This window comes from Argopecten irradians, chromosome 1 (genome assembly GCF_041381155.1).
Source record: "Argopecten irradians isolate NY chromosome 1, Ai_NY, whole genome shotgun sequence".
NCBI classification, from domain to species: Eukaryota; Metazoa; Mollusca; class Bivalvia; order Pectinida; family Pectinidae; genus Argopecten; species Argopecten irradians.
The window spans coordinates 64,327,674-64,349,674 of record NC_091134.1 but is presented as its reverse complement, the minus strand read 5'-3'; the positions used below and the strand labels follow the sequence as shown (position 1 = coordinate 64,349,674).

Genomic DNA, 22,001 nt, shown 5'->3' with positions numbered 1-22,001 from the left:
TTCTGTCTATCAATCCTTAGGTAAGTTGTTCTGTCTATCAATCCGTAGGTAAGTTGTTCTGTCTATCAATCCTTAGGTAAGTTGTTCTGTCTATCAATCCTTAGGTAAGTTGTTCTGTCTATCAATCCTTAGGTAAGTTGTTCTGTCTATCAATCCTTAGGTAAGTTGTTCTGTCTATCAATCCTTAGGTAAATTGTTCTGTCTATCAATCCTTAGGTAAGTTGTTCTGTCTATCAATCCTTAGGTAAGTTGTTCTGTCTATCAATCCTTAGGTAAGTTGTTCTGTCTATCAATCCTTAGGTAAGTTGTTCTGTCTATCAATCCTTAGGTAAGTTGTTCAGTCTATCAATCCTTAGGTAAGTTGTTCTGTCTATCAATCCTTAGGTAAGTTGATACATTTGTTTTAATTGTATTTATGTCTATTCCCCCTGCAACAAAGTTGGAAGGTATACAGAACTGACTATATGTCTGTCTCTTGTTCGACACATGGAAATATATAACGGAGACTTCTGATTGGTCAAAATTTAAAAATTGTCCAACTAAGTTAAAATTTGCTTGGTCAAGATCATGTTATCCTGATTAACATTATGTAGATACTGAACACTTTATTTCCATTTTGTTGTAGCTTACCTGATGTGGAGGGTTGTGAGAAGAAAGCTTGTGATGGTCTAAAGAAATCACTTCTGTCTCTCAAACTGCGCATTCTCAATAAACCATCCCGGAACTGGATAGTAGAGGTAGTTCAATCATCAAAATTATATTCTCATTTCTGATATGCTTCAGTATCTATAAACAAGATTTTTGATTTATAAACGTTTTAACAAGTATCTGATATTGAAAAGAGAAAAAGATAATGAAAAAAATGTGATGATAATAATAATAAAGGCAATTACGACATCTGCTTCATTTCTTTTCCAGTTTTTGTTTGCAAAGGCACCCTTAGACACGGCTAACAAGAAGGAATCAGGTAAATATACTTGTGGATGTTTGTTTTGACTCCATGTTGCTCTGATAGGGGAGGGGGGCACAATGTGACATACCTTGTAAAGAGGACATAGATATGTAAATGCTAACCTGATAGGGGAAGAGTCTATTCTCTAGCTGACATTGGAAGGGGAAGAGTCTATTCTCTAGCTGACATTGGAAGGGGAAGAGTATTCTCTAGCTGACATTGGAAGGGGAAGAGTCTATTCTCTAGCTGACATTGGAAGGGGAAGAGTCTATTCTCTAGCTGACATTGGAAGGGGAAGAGTCTATTCTCTAGCTGACATTGGAAGGGGAAGAGTCTATTCTCTAGCTGACATTGGAAGGGGAAGAGTCTATTCTCTAGCTGACATTGGAAGGGGAAGAGTCTATTCTCTAGCTGACATTGGAAGGGGAAGAGTATTCTCTAGCTGACATTGGAAGGGGAAGAGTCTATTCTCTAGCTGACATTGGAAGGGGAAGAGTCTATTCTCTAGCTGACATTGGAAGGGGAAGAGTCTATTCTCTAGCTGACATTGGAAGGGGAAGAGTCTATTCTCTAGCTGACATTGGAAGGGGAAGAGTCTATTCTCTAGCTGACATTGGAAGGGGAAGAGTCTATTCTCTAGCTGACATTGGAAGGGGAAGAGTCTATTCTCTAGCTGACATTGGAAAGGGAAGAGTCTATTCTCTAGCTGACATTGGAAGGGGAAGAGTCTATTCTCTAGCTGACATTGGAAGGGGAAGAGTCTATTCTCTAGCTGACATTGGAAGGGGAAGAGTCTATTCTCTAGCTGACATTGGAAGGGGAAGAGTCTATTCTCTAGCTGACATTGGAAGGGGAAGAGTCTATTCTCTAGCTGACATTGGAAGGGGAAGAGTCTATTCTCTAGCTGACATTGGAAGGGGAAGAGTCTATTCTCTAGCTGACATTGGAAGGGGAAGAGTCTATAGGAGATTTCAGAAAAGATGGCGATGACGTCACACAAAGGTACATCCGGGCGCTCAAAGGTACAACTCCGTTATATCTACACATAAACATAGAGGGAAAACAGCCGCTTGCGATGTTTGTTTACATTTAATTGTAATAAATAGTACGACAATCCGAGAACTATTGCGTTATTTGAATTATAAAAAGGGTAAATAAAAATATTTAACAATAATATTTAGATATAAACATCTGGTATTTATATATTTTACTCCGTTTATACTCCATTTTCTACCGCCACGAGAAAAAAACACGGTCGCCATTAGACCTACGTATAAACATTGACAGAAGTTACAAAATTGACAGAAACTACAAATTAAATTCCAAGTTTCCCCAAATATTATACTGATATTTTAATAAGCAATTACTGTTTTCTAAGTCTTACTTGGTAAAACACCTTACGATGTGTGATTATGACCAAATTAAAATTTGCCTTCGTAGATACCCCAAGCGCACTGCAGCCATTACGTACAGTACTGCCGAGATCCTGAATTTCGTCATTTTTCATAGTCACAAAATTATGTATTCTGGTTAACTTTTTCGTTGGAAATTTAAGAATTTAGTTTATAACATTCAAATGAGTCATTTTATAGTTACTTTTTATCATATTTTTAAACAAAACTTAGAGTATTTTAGAATTCTCAAAGCCGTGCGCAATGTGTCCTGGTCGGCATTTATACATTGTAGTAATTACGATCTACATTGTAGCTATATTCATAAATCTAAATGTAGTCTATCTAACATGTATTCAAGTTATTTAAAAGTAATATCACCTAAATTTGGGACTTCACATAACGGCACATGGAATAAAAGTGATTAAAAAATAAAAAAATAAACTCATGAAATTGAACGATTTCACTATTTTGTTTTTCGAGATATCGGCAGCCATACTGTACGTCTACGTACACATACATGTATATCTTCATTTATGTGTAACAGTGGTTTATACCATTCATTTAAAATAATATATACATGGGAAATAACGAAATATATATATTTTACAAGTACTTATTGAGATATGTGTTGGTAATTACGTATAAATATTATTAATTTCCCAATTATCGGCTGTTGCCCGAGGTGATCTACCAGCGAAGCCATGCACGAGCGGCCGTGGTCTGGCCAGGTGGTTCACTTTTCGTTATATTTATATTAAATAGTGTTATGAACAGATTTTTCGTGTATAACAGAAATATGATACATTGAAATCAATTATCTATTCATAACTTTTTCACAACATGGATTTCTACGTGTGAACAAAAAGCGGGTACGTGTGACGGCCCGGCACCGCATCGCAAGCTGGCTTCAACACTAAATCTAAACAAATATATTTAGCAATAAACAATTGTAAATATAAATGTCTGTAACCTCTGAAACAATAAGAAACTATTTTGAAATCAGAATTTGCAAGTATGAAAGTGTATACTTTTGTCAACGTATCGATTATGTATCAGGGATGTACGTATCTGTTATTGTTTTTATTAGTCGCCATACCGTGTTTGTACCTTTGAGGACCCGGATGTTAACTTTCTGTGACTTCACGCCATCTTTTCTGAAATCTCCTATTCTCTAGCTGACATTGGAAGGGGAAGAGTCTATTCTCTAGCTGACATAGGATATATAGAGGATCTTATACCAGTGACCATGATTCTTCAGCAGGAGTGACTGTTAATTTCAGGTGTTAGTAATTTTTGTCAATGTTTTTCATTTTTTCATATTCAGGTCCAGTACAGCGTGTGATTTTCATGCATGAGCTGAACTTGGACAATCTGAAGAAGGTGGTAAGAGAAGTTATAGATGAATGGTGCTCCATCTGTCACCTCTACAGCCTCATCACTGACTTCGCCGAAATCTACAATGGTAGGGTCACCTTTAGATTTAAAGAGAAATTCCTTTTTAAACAGAACTTTTGTGCTTCTAAATTTAGTTTAAAAGATAAATATCATTTTAAACAGATCTTTCATACTCCTGAAGTGTTTATGTTACTAACGACCATCTTGACTGCTTTGATTTATGAAGGCGAGGGCTTCTATATTTTACAGACATTTCAAAGAATTCTATTTTTGCAAGATAACTATGTAACATAAGAACAAATGCTTGCACTATAAAGGCAAAAATGAAAGTCGCAGTAATACAAAAGCAGACAAACATGTTAAATTGGTTTGTTCAGGTCTATTAACGGATATGATCATTCAGGATGTGGTAAACTATAATGGGCAAGAATTGACATAGTTCTGAAAGAAAAAACACAGATCTACAGCCTTAAACTGGCAGTGACTCCATGGGAACATTGAACTTCAAATCTATAGGCAAAGGGCTTCTAGGGGAATATTAGATACCCAAAGCACAAAGTCCTTAGGGCCTACCACAAGAAATGCAACTACAAAATGTATAAGAATTGTAAATACAATATGATGTGAATACATGCATTCATTAAACTGACATTCATATTGCTATTGAAGTAATGAAGGGAGTGTACAATAACATTTTGATATTGATTTGAAGATCAGCGTTCTGGATTGCGGTCTACTGTAGATGTCCACTCCTATAGCTACAGAAAGCTGACCCTGGTGTATGGGCCAAACAAGTCAAGTCTGGTAAGTAACAAGTTGTGGTAGTTCAGCTGTCCACACATACCATTTTCAGAACGCTAGCTAATTCTCCAAAATACTTAATAAGCCATTATTCAGGGTATTTTTATATAGCCATCCAATTGTGAAGCAATTATAAGATTAATGACTCAAATAAGTCTTAAAAGTTCTGACTTGCAGCATTGTAACTGTCCACTTGTTGGTGTTACATCATGTTTACAGATACACATCCAGTGGAAGAGTGACAGTAAACAGTTTACTGTGACCTTTGGTACGATAGGTCCCTCCATCACCCTCAACCCTCACGTGATCATGTCCACGCAGATACAACAACATCTCAGCTGTCACAGAAATCTTGCTCAGATTGCTCAGGTAATTTAGACACAACGTCAAAGCTCTGTCAAAGCAAATATTATGAAATAGATTTGTATCGTCAAATAATAAGTCTTTTAAATTCAGAAATAAAATGCCTTTGTTGTAATTCTTCATTTGTACATCTATTTAGATTTTGTTTCTTTCACTATAAAATTATTAAACAAAGACATATAAATGAAAGTACTTTTACTGGTTATGAACCAATAATTCTATGTGCCTGTATCCCTCTCGGTCTCTTACCAGTATCCTGTATCTATGATGAAGATTTGTAGAAGACATTTGATTTATATAACAATATGTAAGCTGTTGATTGTTTGATGCAGGTCCTACATGACACCTGGTCCCCAATGATGTCCATCAACAAACTCACGAACATCATCATGCATGCTCCTATTGGGGTGAGTACAAGATAAAGGAAATCTTATGATAATCAAGTTCACATTGATAGACTTATATTGTAAGATACTAACCGTGTATTCTGTTTAACCAGCAACTATTATGACATTCAAAACAAAGCAAATTGCCAGTTGTTTACTTGGTTTCACCGAAGCAAGACACATTTTTTGATGCAGTGGAAAAGATTCATTCACTAAACCGAATAAAAGAGTGTACTCCTTTTACTGTCATAGGAAATATATAAGCACATTTGCAAACAATACCTGTAATTTTATTCAGTGTGTTATATCACTGAAACAATATGAAAATACTCAAAAACTATTGATTACCCATCAAAGAATTACTTTAGAATACATACTTTTGCCATGAGCAAAGGAAAAGACGGGTCTGTATGACGTTTGATTCACCTCAAGGTTAAAGTTCTGGGTCAAGTTAGAAAAAATTCTGTCAGATGTTGAACAAATTCATGTAATCGTATTTACATATCAAGCATTTTGTACTGATGGAAAAAGGCAGTATTTATTTGTCAGCATGTTGGGCAGTTGCAGGATAAAATAGCAGTTTTACAGCAATAATTATCCCGTCACCAAGACAACTTGTCGAGGAGTAGGTTTAATGTGACATCTTTTGGGATCACATGTTTTACAGTCATGTTGTGATGATGGTGGATTTTGATACATTCTCAGTTATTACTGATTTTATCTTTGTAGAACAACGCTAACAGACTGGCACAGTCCTTCTGTGTCATACCACAGTCTACAACACACGTCAGAATCTCCTACCGAAACATGTATCCTTTCTTTTAATAGATAATTGGATTTTCTATATATCTGTAAAAACTAAAGAAAAATATTTTAAGAATATATGTATGTGTATATGATGGTAGTGTTTGAAACTACATAACAATGTAGAGTGCAGACTTTATTATAGAGAACTTCAACCATGGAAGGGGTGCAATCATAAAGAAGTAGTCTTCATTTTGGGTATACTTATGTACAGCCAAAACATCTGTGTTATGTGAACTTGTGTGAAGTACATAATAATGGAATTTATATATTTATCTTAGGTTAGTTAAATTAAATTAAGAAGCATCGAAATTAAAAAAACAGGTATTTTAAAGATGCTCCACTGCTTACAAACGGTATTTTCTCACTATTGAAAACAGGAGCAGACGATTTAGTTTTTTTCTTAAGTAACCAAAGTTACTTACTTTACACCATAACACCATTGAAAAGTTTGAGCTTCTAATTTTAATTCAAGTTAAAAATATACGAAATAATTAATTGCATCCCAAAAAAATTCTGTGGCACTATATCCTATATGGAATGAAGTACTGATTGCGCATGCACGAAAGGCAAAATAAATTATTCTATATTATTTTATGTGTTGATTAGACATATTTATACATGATTAAACATCAATTTTTGTTCAAATGATGAATATCATTTAAGCTCCATCGGTTGTGGAGCATCTTTAAGTTATTCAATTTTAAGTAAGTGAGATACAGATTTAATAAAAAAAAAATTGATACAATTTTTATAGTACAAGATAGCTGATTTATTTATGTTACTTGTGATAACTGACCTTGACCTTTATTAGAAGCTCTATAGATGTCCATTTTCGTAGTAACAAGATTGTTGCGATAGAGAGCAGCAAAGTTGTGGAAGGATTCAATCCAATATCACTTTTAAAGGTATGTATTTGAAGAATCTAAGCTTGTTCAAAAACTTCCCCTGCAGGTGTACCATCATATACAATTTGTCAAAATTCATTGTTACTTGTTCTGATGTTAGTCTTATGTCTTTATTTCACATCTTCACTTGATATCTTACATATTATTTAGTCTGTCTAATGTCATAGCCAAATATGTGATTGATAGTCAAACCATTCTAGAAATAAAGTGCTCTACAATGATTTCCATTGCTTAAGTTTTATTATTCCTTTAATATACACCCTTTGATTGACAGACATTTCTGAACATGTATGTGGATGATGCCATTATTGGTCGGCATAATAGGCGAATGTCAACAACAGAAGACGATAATCCTTCATCGCCAGGTGGAATGGATACCATGGATATGTTTAGTCTGTCTTCAGGACCATCGATGGGATCACCGGCGTCAAGGCAACGACAAGATGGCGGACTACGCTTCCCCAGCCCCATGACTCCTCCCTCAAATCCACACACACCAGCTTCACCAAGTGCTGCTCGCATGTCAGGGGTAAGTGATTCTTAAATCCCAATATGTAATGAAATAAAATAAAAATTAGAAATATGAAGAAAAATCTACATATAACAAAGTACATTCCATTCATTTAAGGATAATATTCTTGATCTTTATGTGGCGATAAGGAAGTTGACTTGAATGTATCGTCTCTCATGATTTAGTTGTTCCTTTCTTTCTTGTGAAATTTAAATAAGAGAGAACACATCACAAGAGATGCTGTATTGTAGCAATACATTTAAATCTTAATTGAATTATATGCATTCTAAACGATCTAGGATAAAGTAAATTCATTTTTTAATATTGACTTTTTTCCAGATTGCTCCTTCACCATCAACAGCTTTGATTGGTACCCCATCTCCGGGGACACTTCTGGGGGCGGGGTCTCCAGGAAATCCACAACTCCATGTCCCCTCCCCCAGCTCCTTTGTGCCGACCCCCTCCCCTGGATCCCTGGGGATCCATATGCAGTCTCCAGCATCACAGTTCATGGGCTCACAAGGTGTGTAGAAAAATTACCTGTTTATAATGAATTGTTCTTAGTACTAACTTACTCCTGTAGGACAGTATACATTTTCAGCTACTGAAGAGAGTGAAAGTTAGAAAGCACTACAACTTTTTAAATTAATACCTGTCAAAGGAAGTATTTAAAGTCACTCACTGTAAACAGGTTGAAACTGTATTAACCCGATGTCAATGAGAATTTATTATAATTTCATGTTAACGGAGAATTGGTGTTACAGGTACATATGTACTTAAATTACATCATAAAACAATTTGATCACAACCAACAAATTACTCTAATTTATAGGGTATTCAGGTTCAACTTATTGTGGATCAACGTATGTATATTTGGTTTACAGATATGTAAAATAAAGATAATGAAGAATCAGTCTATTTTAATATTAATGTAGTTTAATGTCCGATGTACAATGAATTATATAGAATTACCTTTGCTGGTAGGTATGGAAGGATCACCGTTTGCCAGTTCTGGACTAGCCATGCCTTCACCAGGGCAGCGTAACTGGCCTAACTCACCTTCTGTGCCTGGTCCCTCACCAGTGTCACGCCACGGAACAGCCACATCACCAGGACACCCAGCCCTTCATTCCCCTCAAACAATGAAGGACGGAGAACACGGCAAACCTGGAAGTAGGTCTCACAAAAATCAATGAACAGATATTAGGTTTTATAAAATGATTGATTCATATGTTTTTGCACCATAGAATGTATCTAATGGTAGGCTATTCAAATTGGATTTTGTCCGTGGTCAGTGGTCCATCCTTCTTTCTGTCCTTCCGTCCGTTAACAATTCTTGTTATCGCTACTGAAGGGGGTCATTCTCAAATTTTATATGTAGGTTCCCCTAGGGCCCTATATGTGCATATTTGGTTTTGGGACCGATTGGTAAACTTGATGGCTACAAGGCAGTCATATTTGATTTGATAGTAAAAAAATTTCACGTTTTTTCTCAGAAAGTATAGTAGAGATTATTCTCAAATTTCATATGTAGGTTCCTCTTGGGCCCTAGTTGTGCATAGTGTATTTTGGGACCGATCGGTCAAGAAGATGGCTGACAAAAGGCAGCCATCTTGAATTTTGATAGTGTTTTTTCTTGTTTTACTTAATTTACTGGCCTATAATTTCACTGGTAAGCTTGATTTGGTCTTTTCTTTGAATTTTGAATAAAAATCATTTCTACGTTACTTTCTCTGTTTGCAGTGATGGGACATCCATCTCGCGTGTTTACACATCGTTCCTGGGCAGCCTCCATTCCAACCCTTCTATCCCATAATGCATTTGATACTCTGCTCACGCCGTCTGGACAGGGCAAGGTCACATCCCCCTTGGAGAGGTTCTTTGGTTGTGTGCTATTCACCAGGAACCTTCCACGTATTATACAGAATGAGGAAAATGTAAGTTGTACATGTACTTCAAGGCCATTTGTTTTTGAGAGGGAGTGGTTTTGGGAACAGACAATGAAGAAAATCCCTTATAAAGACTACTTTCAAAATTTAGTCTTTTTTTTTTAGCTATGAAATGCTTAAGAAATTGAGAAGTAAAATAATTAATAGTAAGCCCAACAAAAATGTTTTGCTTTAGAAGTTTTGATATTGAAAATCATATCATAAATCTTTTGGAATAAAGTAGTCAGCTTCTTATTAGTCGTCGTGTTTTGTAATTGAAATTGCCGCTGGCATTCAATAGATTAATTACCTCTACTATATCAGGAATGTTTGCCAGAAAAAAAATGTATTGTTATTTTCTCTTTCTTTGCAGTTGAATTTGGTGCGATCGTCCGATGCCAACGTAGTTATATTCAAGGTTGACACGCTTCAGTTCCGTGTGAGCTTTAACGCATCCACTCTCCAAAGTCTACATATGAATGCTACAAACTTGCCAGGTAGGTGCTGTGCTGTCACATGTATGTTATATATACAGTGGACCCGCGATAATCCGGACACCGATAATCCCGAAATCTCACAATCAGGACGGAAATGTCAGGGAACGGATTTCTGTAACATTATTTATACTCACTAGTCCGGAAATTCGGATTCCGAATCCGGAATTGCATTTAGGGAAAAGAATGTAATTTTCATTTATAAATTCCCGCATTAATCCAGACAATCTTCTGTCGTCACGTGCAGAGAAAATCCAAGGCCAGCTCCAGTCATGTGTAAAATATACACTACCACTTGCCACTATTGTGTGTTGTCATAACGACGGCTGCCAGGTCATAGCCACGGGCGTTTACCTGAACACCTGTCTCACAGGTACATGCAGTCATGTAACAGTTCATTGGTTTTCTAAAGGAGATCAAACTTCAGTGTTGTTATTGAGATACGCAATATATTTTTAGCCACACACTTTGAACCATGCAGTTTGAGCTTGGGTACGTATGATGTAGATACCTCACTTGCAGAACATATCCCTCTGAGTTTCGGATACATTAAAGTGAGAAAATACTCACAAAATAAGTATTTTTAGCCCACCATCTGGCCCACCATTATCAGATGGTGGGCTATTCAAATCGCCCTGCGTCCGTGGTCCGTGGTCCGTCGTCCGCCGTCCGTCGTCCGTTGTCCGTCCGTAAACAATGCTTGTTATCACTATTTCTTAAAAACTGCTGCAAGGATTTTGTTCAAACTTCACATGGAGGTTACCCTTGGTCCCTAGTTGTGCCATACAGATTTTGAGGCTGATCAGAAAAACAAGATGGCCGCCAGGCAGCCATCTTTGATTTTGGCAGTTGAAGTTTGTTATCAATATTTCTTGAGAACTACTGAAGGGATTTTGTTCAAACTTCACATGGAGGTTACCCTTGGTCCCTAGTTGTGCCATACAGATTTTGAGGCTGATCGGAAAAATAAGATGGCCGCCAGGCAGCCATCTTTGATTTTGGCAGTTGAAGTTTGTTATCGATATTTCTTGAGAACTACTGAAGGGATTTTGTTCAAACTTCACATGGAGGTTACCCTTGGTCCCTAGTTGTGCCATACAGATTTTGAGGCTGATCGGAAAAACAAGATGGCGGCAAGGCAGCCATCTTTGATTTTGGCAGTTGAAGTTTGTTATCGATATTTCTTGAGAACTACAGTAGGGATTTTGTTCAAACTTCACATGAAGGCTACCCTTGGTCCCTAGTTGTGCCATACAGATTTAGAGGCTGATCGTAAAAACAAGATGGCCGCCAGGCAGCCATCTTTGATTTTGGCAGTTGAAGTTTGTTATCGATATTTCTTGAGAACTACTGAAGGAATTTTGTTCAAACTTCACATGGAGGTTACCCTTGGTCCCTATTTGTGCCATACAGATTTTGAGGCTGAAAGGAAAAACAAGATGGCCGCCAGGCAGCCATCTTTGATTTTGGCAGTTGAAGTTTGTTATCGATATTTCTTGAGAACTACTGTAGGGATTTTGTTCAAACTTCACATGGAGGTTACCCTTGGTCCCTAGTTGTGCCATACAGATTTTGAGGCTGATTGGAAAAACAAGATGGCCGCCAGGCAGCCATCTTTGATTTTGGCAGTTGAAGTTTGTTATCGATATTTCTTGAGAACTACTGAAGGGATTTTGTTCAAACTTCACATGGAGGTTACCCTTGGTCCCTAGTTGTGCCATACAGATTTTGAGGCTGATCGGAAAAACAAGATGGCCGCCAGCCAGCCATCTGTGATTTTGGCAGTTGAAGTTTGTTATCGATATTTCTTGAGAACTACAGTAGGGATTTTGTTCAAACTTCACATGGAGGTTACCCTTGGTCCCTATTTGTGCCATACAGATTTTGAGGCTGAAAGGAAAAACAAGATGGCCGCCAGGCAGCCATCTTTGATTTTGGCAGTTGAAGTTTGTTATCGATATTTCTTGAGAACTACTGAAGGAATTTTGTTCAAACTTCACATGGAGGTTACCCTTGGTCCCTATTTATGCCATATAGATTTTGAGGCTGAAAGGAAAAACAAGACTTGGATTTTGATAGTTAAGGTTTGATATCCCCATTTCTCATAAAGTGCTGAAGGGATCTTTCTTAAATTTAATATGTAGGTTCCCCTAGGGCCCTTGTTGTGCATATTGCATTTTTGGACCAATCGGTGAACAAGATGGCCGCCAGGCCGCCATCTTGGATTTTGATAGTTAAAGTTTGTTATGGCTATTTCTCAGATTGTACTGAAGGGATCTGTCTCAAATTTCATATGTAGGTTCCCCTAGGGACCTAGTTGTGTATATTGCATTTTGGGCCGATCGGTTAACAAGATGGCCGCCAGGCAGCCATCTTGGATTTTGTTATTCAAAGTTTGTTATCGCTATTTCTCAGAAAGTACTGAAGGGATCTGTCTCAAAATTCACATGTAGGTTCCCCTAGGGCCCTAGTTGTGCATATTCTGATTTGGGACCGATTGATCAACAAGATGGCTGCCAAGGAGTCATCTTGGATTTTGAAAGTTGAAGTTTGTTACCGCTATTTCTCAAAAGGTACTGAAGCGATCTGTCTCAAATTTTATATGTAGTATGTTTGAAAAAGTTTAAAAAGTAGAGAAAAGATCTATCTTTCCTTTGTCAGATATAGATCATTCTTTGGTGGGCGCCAAGATCCCTCTGGGATCTCTTGTTAATGTATGTGAATCTCTTCGAATTCATCGTCTATGGTATATGATATAAAGGCTACGGAACATGTCATATACACGTGTGTGACATTGTGCACAATGTTGGACGTGAACGTGCACGTGGTTGTTACACACATCTGTAATTCAGAAAGCAAAGATTTGTGGAAATGGTCAATAAAAACACACAATATACAAAATAACAATTATATTACTTCATAAAATGTTCACAACTGTTTATTATCATAGTTTTCTTATGCCAAGAACGTAGATATAGATCCTTGGTTAGGCATTTTGAAGAGTAATTTGCTGTATGACAGATCAAGAGTGGATAATAGCTATATGCATACATAGAACACAATTAAAGATGGCTTTCGGTTTCGTATTTAAATAAAAAACATGTTTATTTAATATGATATGAAAAGAACACCTATAAAACATAACAAAAAAAGTATTTATTATAATACACGTATATTACATAAAAGCCTATCATCCATTAAAAGGTCAAGGGGAGTAACTCGTACATGGCAATTTGATCGACTAAGAACACAGAATTCGGCTGTCCGGAAAATTTGGAATCCGGATGGTTGTGGTATAACGATGCCTTGAAATGGAAATTTAATTTAAAGATTGAAGTTAAAGTAAGCTATATATAATTTGATATGATTGACCCACAGGTGTTCGTTTCTAATATAAGTATAAGTATAATACTGGGTCAAGGTCTATAACTCGGCCGGCCATATAACACTACCCAATTTCAGAAAAAGTATGATTATTATCCAACCGTATAGGATATAATAATAGAAATACTCTCAATCGACAGCCAGATAATTTATCTTTAATTTGGTATATGATACAATATATATCATGCCGTATAAATGTCACTAGGTATCTAGAAACATCGGAAAACAGCCAGATTTCAACTGGTCGGACACTGTGGTGTCCTCCGATAAACACGCTAGGGCTCTAATGGGTAGTTCAAAAACCACTGCATGTCAACACTTCAGCTTCATAGGAATTAAAGTTTGGTAAAAAACAAACTTACCGGTATGTTAGTGTTTATCTATGTACCATCCATTTGCGCAATACAGCCTTTTGAAATTTCCGATTGAAAAAATGTGTGTCTCTAGCCGTCATGTTGATATGTGTGTAGTACATTTGTTTTCTCGGCGTTGATTGGTCAATTAATTTTCGAGAGCCAATCAACGCAAAACAAATCTACTGCACACATACTTACATGGCGGCTAGAGACATAATTTTTTTCAATCGGAAATTTCAAAGGGCTACATTAGGCAAATGGATGGTATTTATCCAGGGATTTACTAACCGGTAAGTTTGTTTTCTACCAAACTTTCATTCTTATGACGCTGAAGTGTTGACATGCAGTGGTTTTTGAGCTACCCATTAGAGCCCTGGCGTGTTAATCGGAGGACACCACAGTGTCCGACCAGTTGAAATCTGGCTGTTTTCCGATGTTTTTGGATACCTAGTGACATTTATACGGCATGATATATATTGTATCATATACCAAAATAAAGATAAATTATCTGGCTGTCGATTGAGAGTATTCCTATTATTATATCCTATACGGTTGGTTAATAATCATACTTTTTCTGAAATTGGGTAGTGTTATATGGCCGGCCGAGTTATAGACCTTGACCCAGTATTATACTTATACTTATACGTTATGAAACGAACACCTGTGATTGACCAGTGTGAATATTCTTCAGGCACATATTTCAGAAATACATATGATATGTCGTGTATATGTCTCCAGGCCATAACATGACAGATTTGTCAGTTTTACATGTCCGATTAAATGTCCGTGTCTGGTCAGGTGTGACATATACATTTAATATGTAATAACCTTAATATGTCGTATCTATTCTGAGAAACATGTACATGTAGGCACATATTCACATAGGGTATAAAAAGGCCTGACAGAGATAGGCAGATAGAGTCTTAGGGAGTTTTAGAGAGTCTCAGGTCTGAACCGCTCCCTCGGGAGTACGGTCCCACTTGTGATTCAAGATGCCAGGCACGGCATGATTCTGGACTGTATGTTGTAAAAGGTACCACACGAAATAAAACGTCGACACAACATTGGAGTTCTTCGACTTTCATTAAAACAATAACTATGTGAACCTCACGGACGATGAACTAACAACCAACTTCAAGTCATACTCCATCATCATAAACTTACAAGGTAGGTTTCGCCCAATGAAATATAAAGACTACGAAATTGAAATTTATCCTGTACATAGATATAATCTTCAGATCATTTTCAATGTATACAGCGAACAATATGGGTGGTCAGTTGCCTAGCTTGACCATGAAAGTACTCCTCTAAGCTTTACATAGAACATGACGTATTTTTTTCCAAAACGAGGCCGCATCAACAAACGGAAGCGTGCAACAAAATGTCAGATAGAAGTGACAGTCTTGACACGGCATGTTTAGTTAAAAAATCAACAACAACAATACATATCATATAATCTAAAACACTTCATGTTACTTACATACGCTCGCTAGCTTTGTACACCAAATATACATGTAGTTAGTCTGCGGATGTTTGTGCGCTGGCATATGTGTTGAAATTTAACTCACCACGTGCAATGCCGTTACACGAGTCCCAACAGATCCCGGCAGTTCCACTTGAGATGTGGCTTCTGTTTTTCTATTGCTACATGCCATCTCTGAATTTAATTCCCTATAGATATCCTAGGGTGCTACAGAATCCATTATAATTTCCTCCACTTTGTTGCCAATTCAGATATATTTTTCTTTATCTCACACACTTTCGTTCAGCCATTTTTATCCCCCGCCCAACGAAGTTGGCGGGGGATATGCAAATGGATTCCGTCCTTCCGTCCGTCCGTCCGTCTGTCCGTCCGTACAAATGGTTTCCGGAGCATAACTCTAAAACCAGTAGAGATATTTCCACGAAACTTCATAGACACATTGTTCTTATGGTCTAGTAGTGCTTTTTGCTATTTTTAGGTTTTCATTTTTTGCACTTTTTCCGTAACCATGGAAACATTGCTGAAAATATCATATTTTTGTACCAGGTTCGTTTCCGCAGCATAACTGGAAAACCGGTTGAGATATATGCACGGAACTCCATAGGCACATTAGTCTTATGGTCTAGTAGTGCCTTTTGCTATATAAAGGTTTTCACTTTTTGTACTTTTATCTGTAACCATGGAAACATTGCTGAAAATGGCAGATTTTTGTGTAAGAATCGTTTCCGGAGCACAACTCTAAAACCAGCAGTGATATTTCCATGAAACTTCATAGACACATTTTATGTAGGACTTCTAATTTTGTATTATGCTTTACTTTTTATTTAATATGCATGCAGTAAAACTCTGATATATCAAACTCAATTACTATGAACATTCACTTAATTCATATGTAACTCTTTGCTGTTTAAAACAAATCAAAAATCGCACTGTTAGCTGCTGAACTTTGTTAAAGCTAAGATCAATTCTGGTATTTTTCAAAGAAGCAAATGTTTTCAAAGTTGGTTTCACTTTGTTAAAAAAAACATAAATATGTTTTGTATATATTCTTCAATTGCAGTTGGGTTTTAAAATACTTTCCCTATACTCTTACTAGCGTATAAAATTAATGCATTAATTGATTCAGCTTTCCATTGGCGGGGGATCTAAATGACTTTGTCCTTGTGTTTACTTTTGTGCGTGACAATGCGCATGCGCGAAACTTCGACAACACAATCTATCGCCACTTCATTTGCATACAATTTTGTCTGACGGACACCGTAATAATTCAAGGATTTCCTTCAATTTTGTATTCAAGACACATTTGTTCAATCTCAAACGCATAAAGAAATTAAATTGAGGTACTTTAATATGTTTTTTCATCTTTTCTTCCGTTTATCGCATTTCACAAAAAAATATTTATTTGGTTGGGCGAAACCTACCTTTAAAATATTATATGGTTTAGGCTGGGAACGAAGGTGTCTGGATTATCAAGGTTCCACTGTATATATCTTTTATTCCTGATGGCTCTCTTTCAAATTGGAATTTCTCAGTTCTCTTACTACTGTTATGGAATTTACTGTATCTTATTATAAAAATATCTTTAATGTACTATTAATGTTACTGTCATTGGTTTGTGAAATATTTTTTAGATTCTCGAGACCAATTCCCCACAGAACTGATCAACATCCTGGAGAGATTCTTTGATTTAAAGGTAAGCACTTTTCTGTTACTGAGTTTGATGTTACAACTGAAGTCTTAAACAGAGACTTAGTCTGTCTTCAGAGCGAGATATGAAATGCAAAAAGTAAGAGACCAACTTATAACATGGTATTAGATTTCATCCCAAAATGACAGAAAAGATATACAGATAAAGAAATTAAGTGCTGTAAGTAGTTTTGATTTCACTAATTCAGCATTGCCCAATACATTTCTCGTAAAATTTTAGTGAACCAATCATTTGATCTTGATAATGCCGTATACTCTAACATAGCTATTGACCATTTTCAATGATAATATTGTACCTTGACTGTGAGGCTTTCCATGACTTAGTGTAGTTCACTACTTAGAAACACACTAAGCCATGCCTTTTGTTATACAATGTATTTGTATTTCCAGGTTGCTACACATCCATACAAAGTTAATGCCCTTAGAGCGTTCTGCAGACTGTTACCACTGCCTAGCAGAATTCTGAAAGACTGTATACAGATCATGAGGCTTGAGATGGTAAGTTCTATATACTATCATGGTACCATGGTACAATCACAAACATTTTGTTTCTGCATTTTGCATGTGACATTTTAAATAAAAGATTATTTGATCCTTGTTCATTTCAGATGAATGAAACACGTAACACGAAATGGACTGTAGCATTCTGTCTAACAATTCCACCGTCTGCAGCCTCCATTGCTCCAGCTGGGACAGCAGCCATTGCTGTTAAGCAGAAGATGGTCCTAATGGTAAGATAACACAAGATCTTACAGCTTGCCATCAATGTTAAATGGCAGAATATGATAAGTTTCAGTATTATAAGTAAGGATTTAGATCTCTGGTCTGTACTGATTGTCATAACTTTAAACATGACACAAAACCTGAAATCCTTTGAAAGGCATGTCACATGCCTCCAATTTAGAAGTACTTGGTAACCAACTGCTACATTGAGGCTCATTTCAAGATAAATCTAGCCGTTTGTGTAGAGGTAAATCATTCAAATGTTTAGATGGGGACTAAGATGTCCTATCCCATTTATCATCATTTGTCTACAAAATATTTGGAAGTTAAAGCCAACTCAGTATTTACTGAGACATGTCTTTAATCACTTCTGTTTTGTTTACAGAATTTGAAAATCTAACAAATTCCTATTCAAGTTGAAATTATCAAATAACATTAATTCTTATTGTTAAGTTTGGTAAAAAACCCATATTTTACAAATTCTTTGGCATATTTGCTTTTACTTGTATTTTAGTGCGAGTGTACTCTCGCACTATTATTTTTGATGCTGTGAAACAGCATTCTTAGGTACGCTCGGAGAGCCTGTGCACATCGAAACAATGAAACCACTCCGCGATGAAAATTAAAAGTTGTTTTGTTTATTTCATGTAATACTTTATGGTATGAAAAAATAAAACCCCAATATTCAAAACCACAGACATAGAATTTGTACATACGTATACACCATGGATAGAGTGTTTTAAGTGTTCAGTTGGGACCCTATGATATTTGTATTACTCCGAGAACACTGGTCTCCCGAAAATCACGAACAACGCCTTCTTCGCTGTCTTCCTCCGCGACAGGCTTTCGGTGGATTTTGGATTGTGTATGTTTATTTAAATTTTACGTAATTCATGCTAATGATCAATTATTGTAATAAAATGTTAGGAAGGTATTTGCAAAAGAAAGTTCTTATAACGCTTATACAGTTTTTTGTGTTGGTTGTATTGACGAACTATACCTGAGATATTATTGCGCAGTAAAAGTTAATAGTTTTGAGTACGTGCCTCCTCCCTTGATCTGTCACTTGGAGTTCTGTCTTTGTTTATCGACAACTGCGGTATATGGAAAGGGAAAAAGTACCAAATCTATCAACATAAACTTACAAAATATAATGAAAATATAGATCTTTTTATGTACGAGCAACTTAAAGTGACAAATAAACTTATATTGCCGTGTAATGTACGGTATCCTTATGAAGACTTGCTAAAGTCCGATGTATTGCAGTTTTCTTGATGGTAGCGTTCTTATGAATTCAAAAGAAATTTGACTGTTATAAATTACCAAATAATGTACCCTTAACTTGACAAACGTATATGGCCATGTTTTATCATTAGTCAAAAGTTGGCAAAGTAAAACTCACGATAAATGTTCTGCACGATAACATCTCGGCAACCAGTTACTGTAAGGCTTACGAAGACTTGCTAAAGTCCGATACATTACATGACGTTTTCTTGATGTTAACGGCTAGCGTTCTTGTGAATTTAAAAGAAATCCGAGTGATATACTTAATGAAATAATGTACCTTTTATTTGGCAAAAGTATCTGGCCATAATTTATTAGTCAAAAGTCGTCAAAGCAACCCATGTTAGTTTTCTAAAAAGGAAACCAAAACATATCCGGAAATGGTAATATTTCTAATGTTATATTTTTCTGAAAATATTCTTCAATGTTAAGTGGATATTAAGATACGAAAATGTTTACTTATTATTTTTTTGTCTTTGAAGAGACATTGATGAAATTGATGATTTAGCAATTAATAAAGAATTATAAAAACATGATACTCAGATTCTGATCATTCGGTTTCATTGGTGTTGAAATCATTATTTCAAAAATAATTTGGAAATAAAATTTATTACAGTTATCTCAGGATAATAAGTTATTCAACTTATTGTTCTTGAAAAACTTCAAATATCATAAAATAATACGGTATATCGTAAATATTTTTTTATTAAACTTCGAAATTCAACACTGCACACTTATGTATAGTTTACTAAATTCTATATCTAAATGAAAAACCATTTTTTATACCTTTGTTTGAGTCCTTCATTCACAGCATCTATGAGTGGCCTTGGCTCTTTGATTCTTGTGAAGTTTGTGTACATTCACACTTAAGTAAGATAAAAAATAACCCACACTTAAGTAAGAGAAACAGAATAAAAAAAAAACATTATACAATATCAGTCCGGGTGCCTAAGCTCTAGATCTGATGTACCCAGAAAGGCATTCAAGCATGACACAGGTAAGTCACCACGAGCACAGGGACTGGACAGTACTGTGTCTATTGTATCAATATCAATAAGATAATAAACAAACTTCTATGTAGCGTGTATTTTTTTGTCCATTCACAGCTGCAGCTGACCAGGGCGGATGTTCAGCTCCCGATCGGTGTGGAGCCTCAGTCTATTATTGTCCAATTATTGTATGACTTTAATGCTAACACAGTCATACAGATGGAGGTGCCGTCACGGAACCAGCCAGCCCAGCAACCAACTCAGGCTCACATGGCTGTCTCTGCCTTCCTCAAAAAGATCGAGATGCACCAGAACACGAATGAGTGTGCACTTTTCCCAACAGTTCATAAACTCATGCAAGGACTAGTCGTGCCAGGATAACTTTGTTTTGGCTATCAGATTTGGGGAAGAGAGTTAGTGGTTAATCACTGAAGAATTGAGTTAGGGATATTACTGAGAGGGGTAGTAGGGGGAATCTTCTGATTACTATGGCAACATGGTCGGGGAGAAGGGTAATATGGTAGAATTTTGAGTCAGTTTGTGCTACCAAGATAAAGTTGATTGAGGAAACCAAAGCTTGTTTGACACTTTAAGATGTGTGATTAAATGTTCTTATATTTATCACATTCTAAATCATTTTCATTGATGAATAAATTCACAAAAAAGGATTTACATTAATCTATTTGAAAAATGAAAGATGATAATAATAAGCATCTAATTGCTGGAGATGCCTGTCATTTAGGAAACTATAACTTACTGGCAGCAGACATGAAGCTTTTGATCAATTATTCATACTTTTACATTATTGTAGACTAGGATTTCCATCAGAAATGAAAAGTGAAATTGTTGTAAACCAGAGGAAACAAGTGTTGACAGTGAATGAGAATCTCTGTGGCTTTTACAATTATTGTAAATGTAATGTTTATTGTTTACAGAAACCATATAAAAAGTGGCTATGCTTTGTTAGCATGGATGAGGTAATAGATTTGTTCAATCTTATTGTTATACATGTATATGGTGATAATCTTGTATCTAATTGATTGAATGATAGAGACAATCATGGTTTTGTGGTCTAATTGCAGGATCAAGAAACAATCTTAAGACTCTAGCTTTACTTCAGCCAACTATTAACATAGAAACTTTTCATAATGTTATTTGTCAATGTCTAAACTTAAGATTATTTTATGATCTTAGACCTAGGTGTAAGAAAGAGGTAGAAAAACCAACATTGAATTAAGGAATATTTCTTTGATAAGGTTTAACTCAACCAGCAATGCTAAGTCTCATTATTATTTCCTTCTTGTTTGCATTTTAGCAAGTGCCTGGTAAAACAAGATGTCTTGAGTGTTTACATTTCAATGGATGCTGCTGTACAGTTTATTATTGCTTGATTTTTATCAGATAGTTCGATCACATGAATCTGTTCAAGCTTTCTGTATCATTTGTTTTGTCAATATGATGTTCAATATCATTCGAAGGTTGTAATATTGCCTATTTATAGAATTATTGAATGCAGTACTTCGAATACTTTGAAATTGAAATGTTAGTTATTAAACTTCAAACCTCAACTGTTTACTGTAGTGAATAGACTATTTCCTTGAAAATTATAAATGCAGACATCAGTCAGCTATTATACTTCCACATGACAATGTGCAATGTCTACATTGATTTTATAATTGGATTAAGCGACTTTGTTCAATATGAAAGTTTGCTTGTAAATAATATATGTTGATGAAATTGTGAATACCTGTCATCTGTTAGTTATAATATAAATTCTGAGTCTCCATTTTACATGCAACATATATCATTTGTGGCAATATTTTATTATCAAACTTTCCACATTTGAAGAAAAATAAATATGATTACAATGAATTGTGATATTTTCTGTTATCAGTCAGTGCCCTGGGGAACTAGCTTTTCTGTGTGGTCCCTCTGTACCTTATTCCAGATTATCTATCTCCCACATCATGTGAAAACGAAATTGATTAGCAATAACCATTAATCAAAGTACTGAAAGTACTGAGACTTAAGCCTAAAAAAAACATTACAAATCAAGAATTCTGATTTGCATTGATAACATAAATGATAAATCTCAATGTACAACAGCATGGCCATCAATTGTTGTCAAATTGCAATGGT

At 35.9% G+C, this 22,001-nt stretch overlaps 1 protein-coding gene across 1 annotated transcript in view; it reads left to right on the top strand.

Annotated features, from left to right (window-relative positions):
• LOC138305171 (mediator of RNA polymerase II transcription subunit 14-like) overlaps window positions 1–21,734 on the top strand; it is a 47,039-nt gene extending 25,305 nt beyond the window's left edge. The window contains exons 25-41 of the mRNA XM_069245594.1: window positions 626–737; window positions 919–967; window positions 3,671–3,808; window positions 4,454–4,545; window positions 4,762–4,911; window positions 5,238–5,312; window positions 6,021–6,100; window positions 6,910–7,003; window positions 7,278–7,532; window positions 7,854–8,037; window positions 8,499–8,687; window positions 9,258–9,451; window positions 9,816–9,939; window positions 16,791–16,852; window positions 17,257–17,364; window positions 17,475–17,597; window positions 19,980–21,734. Coding sequence (XP_069101695.1) covers window positions 626–737; window positions 919–967; window positions 3,671–3,808; window positions 4,454–4,545; window positions 4,762–4,911; window positions 5,238–5,312; window positions 6,021–6,100; window positions 6,910–7,003; window positions 7,278–7,532; window positions 7,854–8,037; window positions 8,499–8,687; window positions 9,258–9,451; window positions 9,816–9,939; window positions 16,791–16,852; window positions 17,257–17,364; window positions 17,475–17,597; window positions 19,980–20,243 — 2,293 coding nt within the window. The 3' untranslated portion in view covers window positions 20,244–21,734. The remainder of the gene's footprint in view (window positions 1–625; window positions 738–918; window positions 968–3,670; window positions 3,809–4,453; window positions 4,546–4,761; window positions 4,912–5,237; window positions 5,313–6,020; window positions 6,101–6,909; window positions 7,004–7,277; window positions 7,533–7,853; window positions 8,038–8,498; window positions 8,688–9,257; window positions 9,452–9,815; window positions 9,940–16,790; window positions 16,853–17,256; window positions 17,365–17,474; window positions 17,598–19,979) is intronic.
• Window positions 21,735–22,001: the final 267 nt, after the last annotated feature.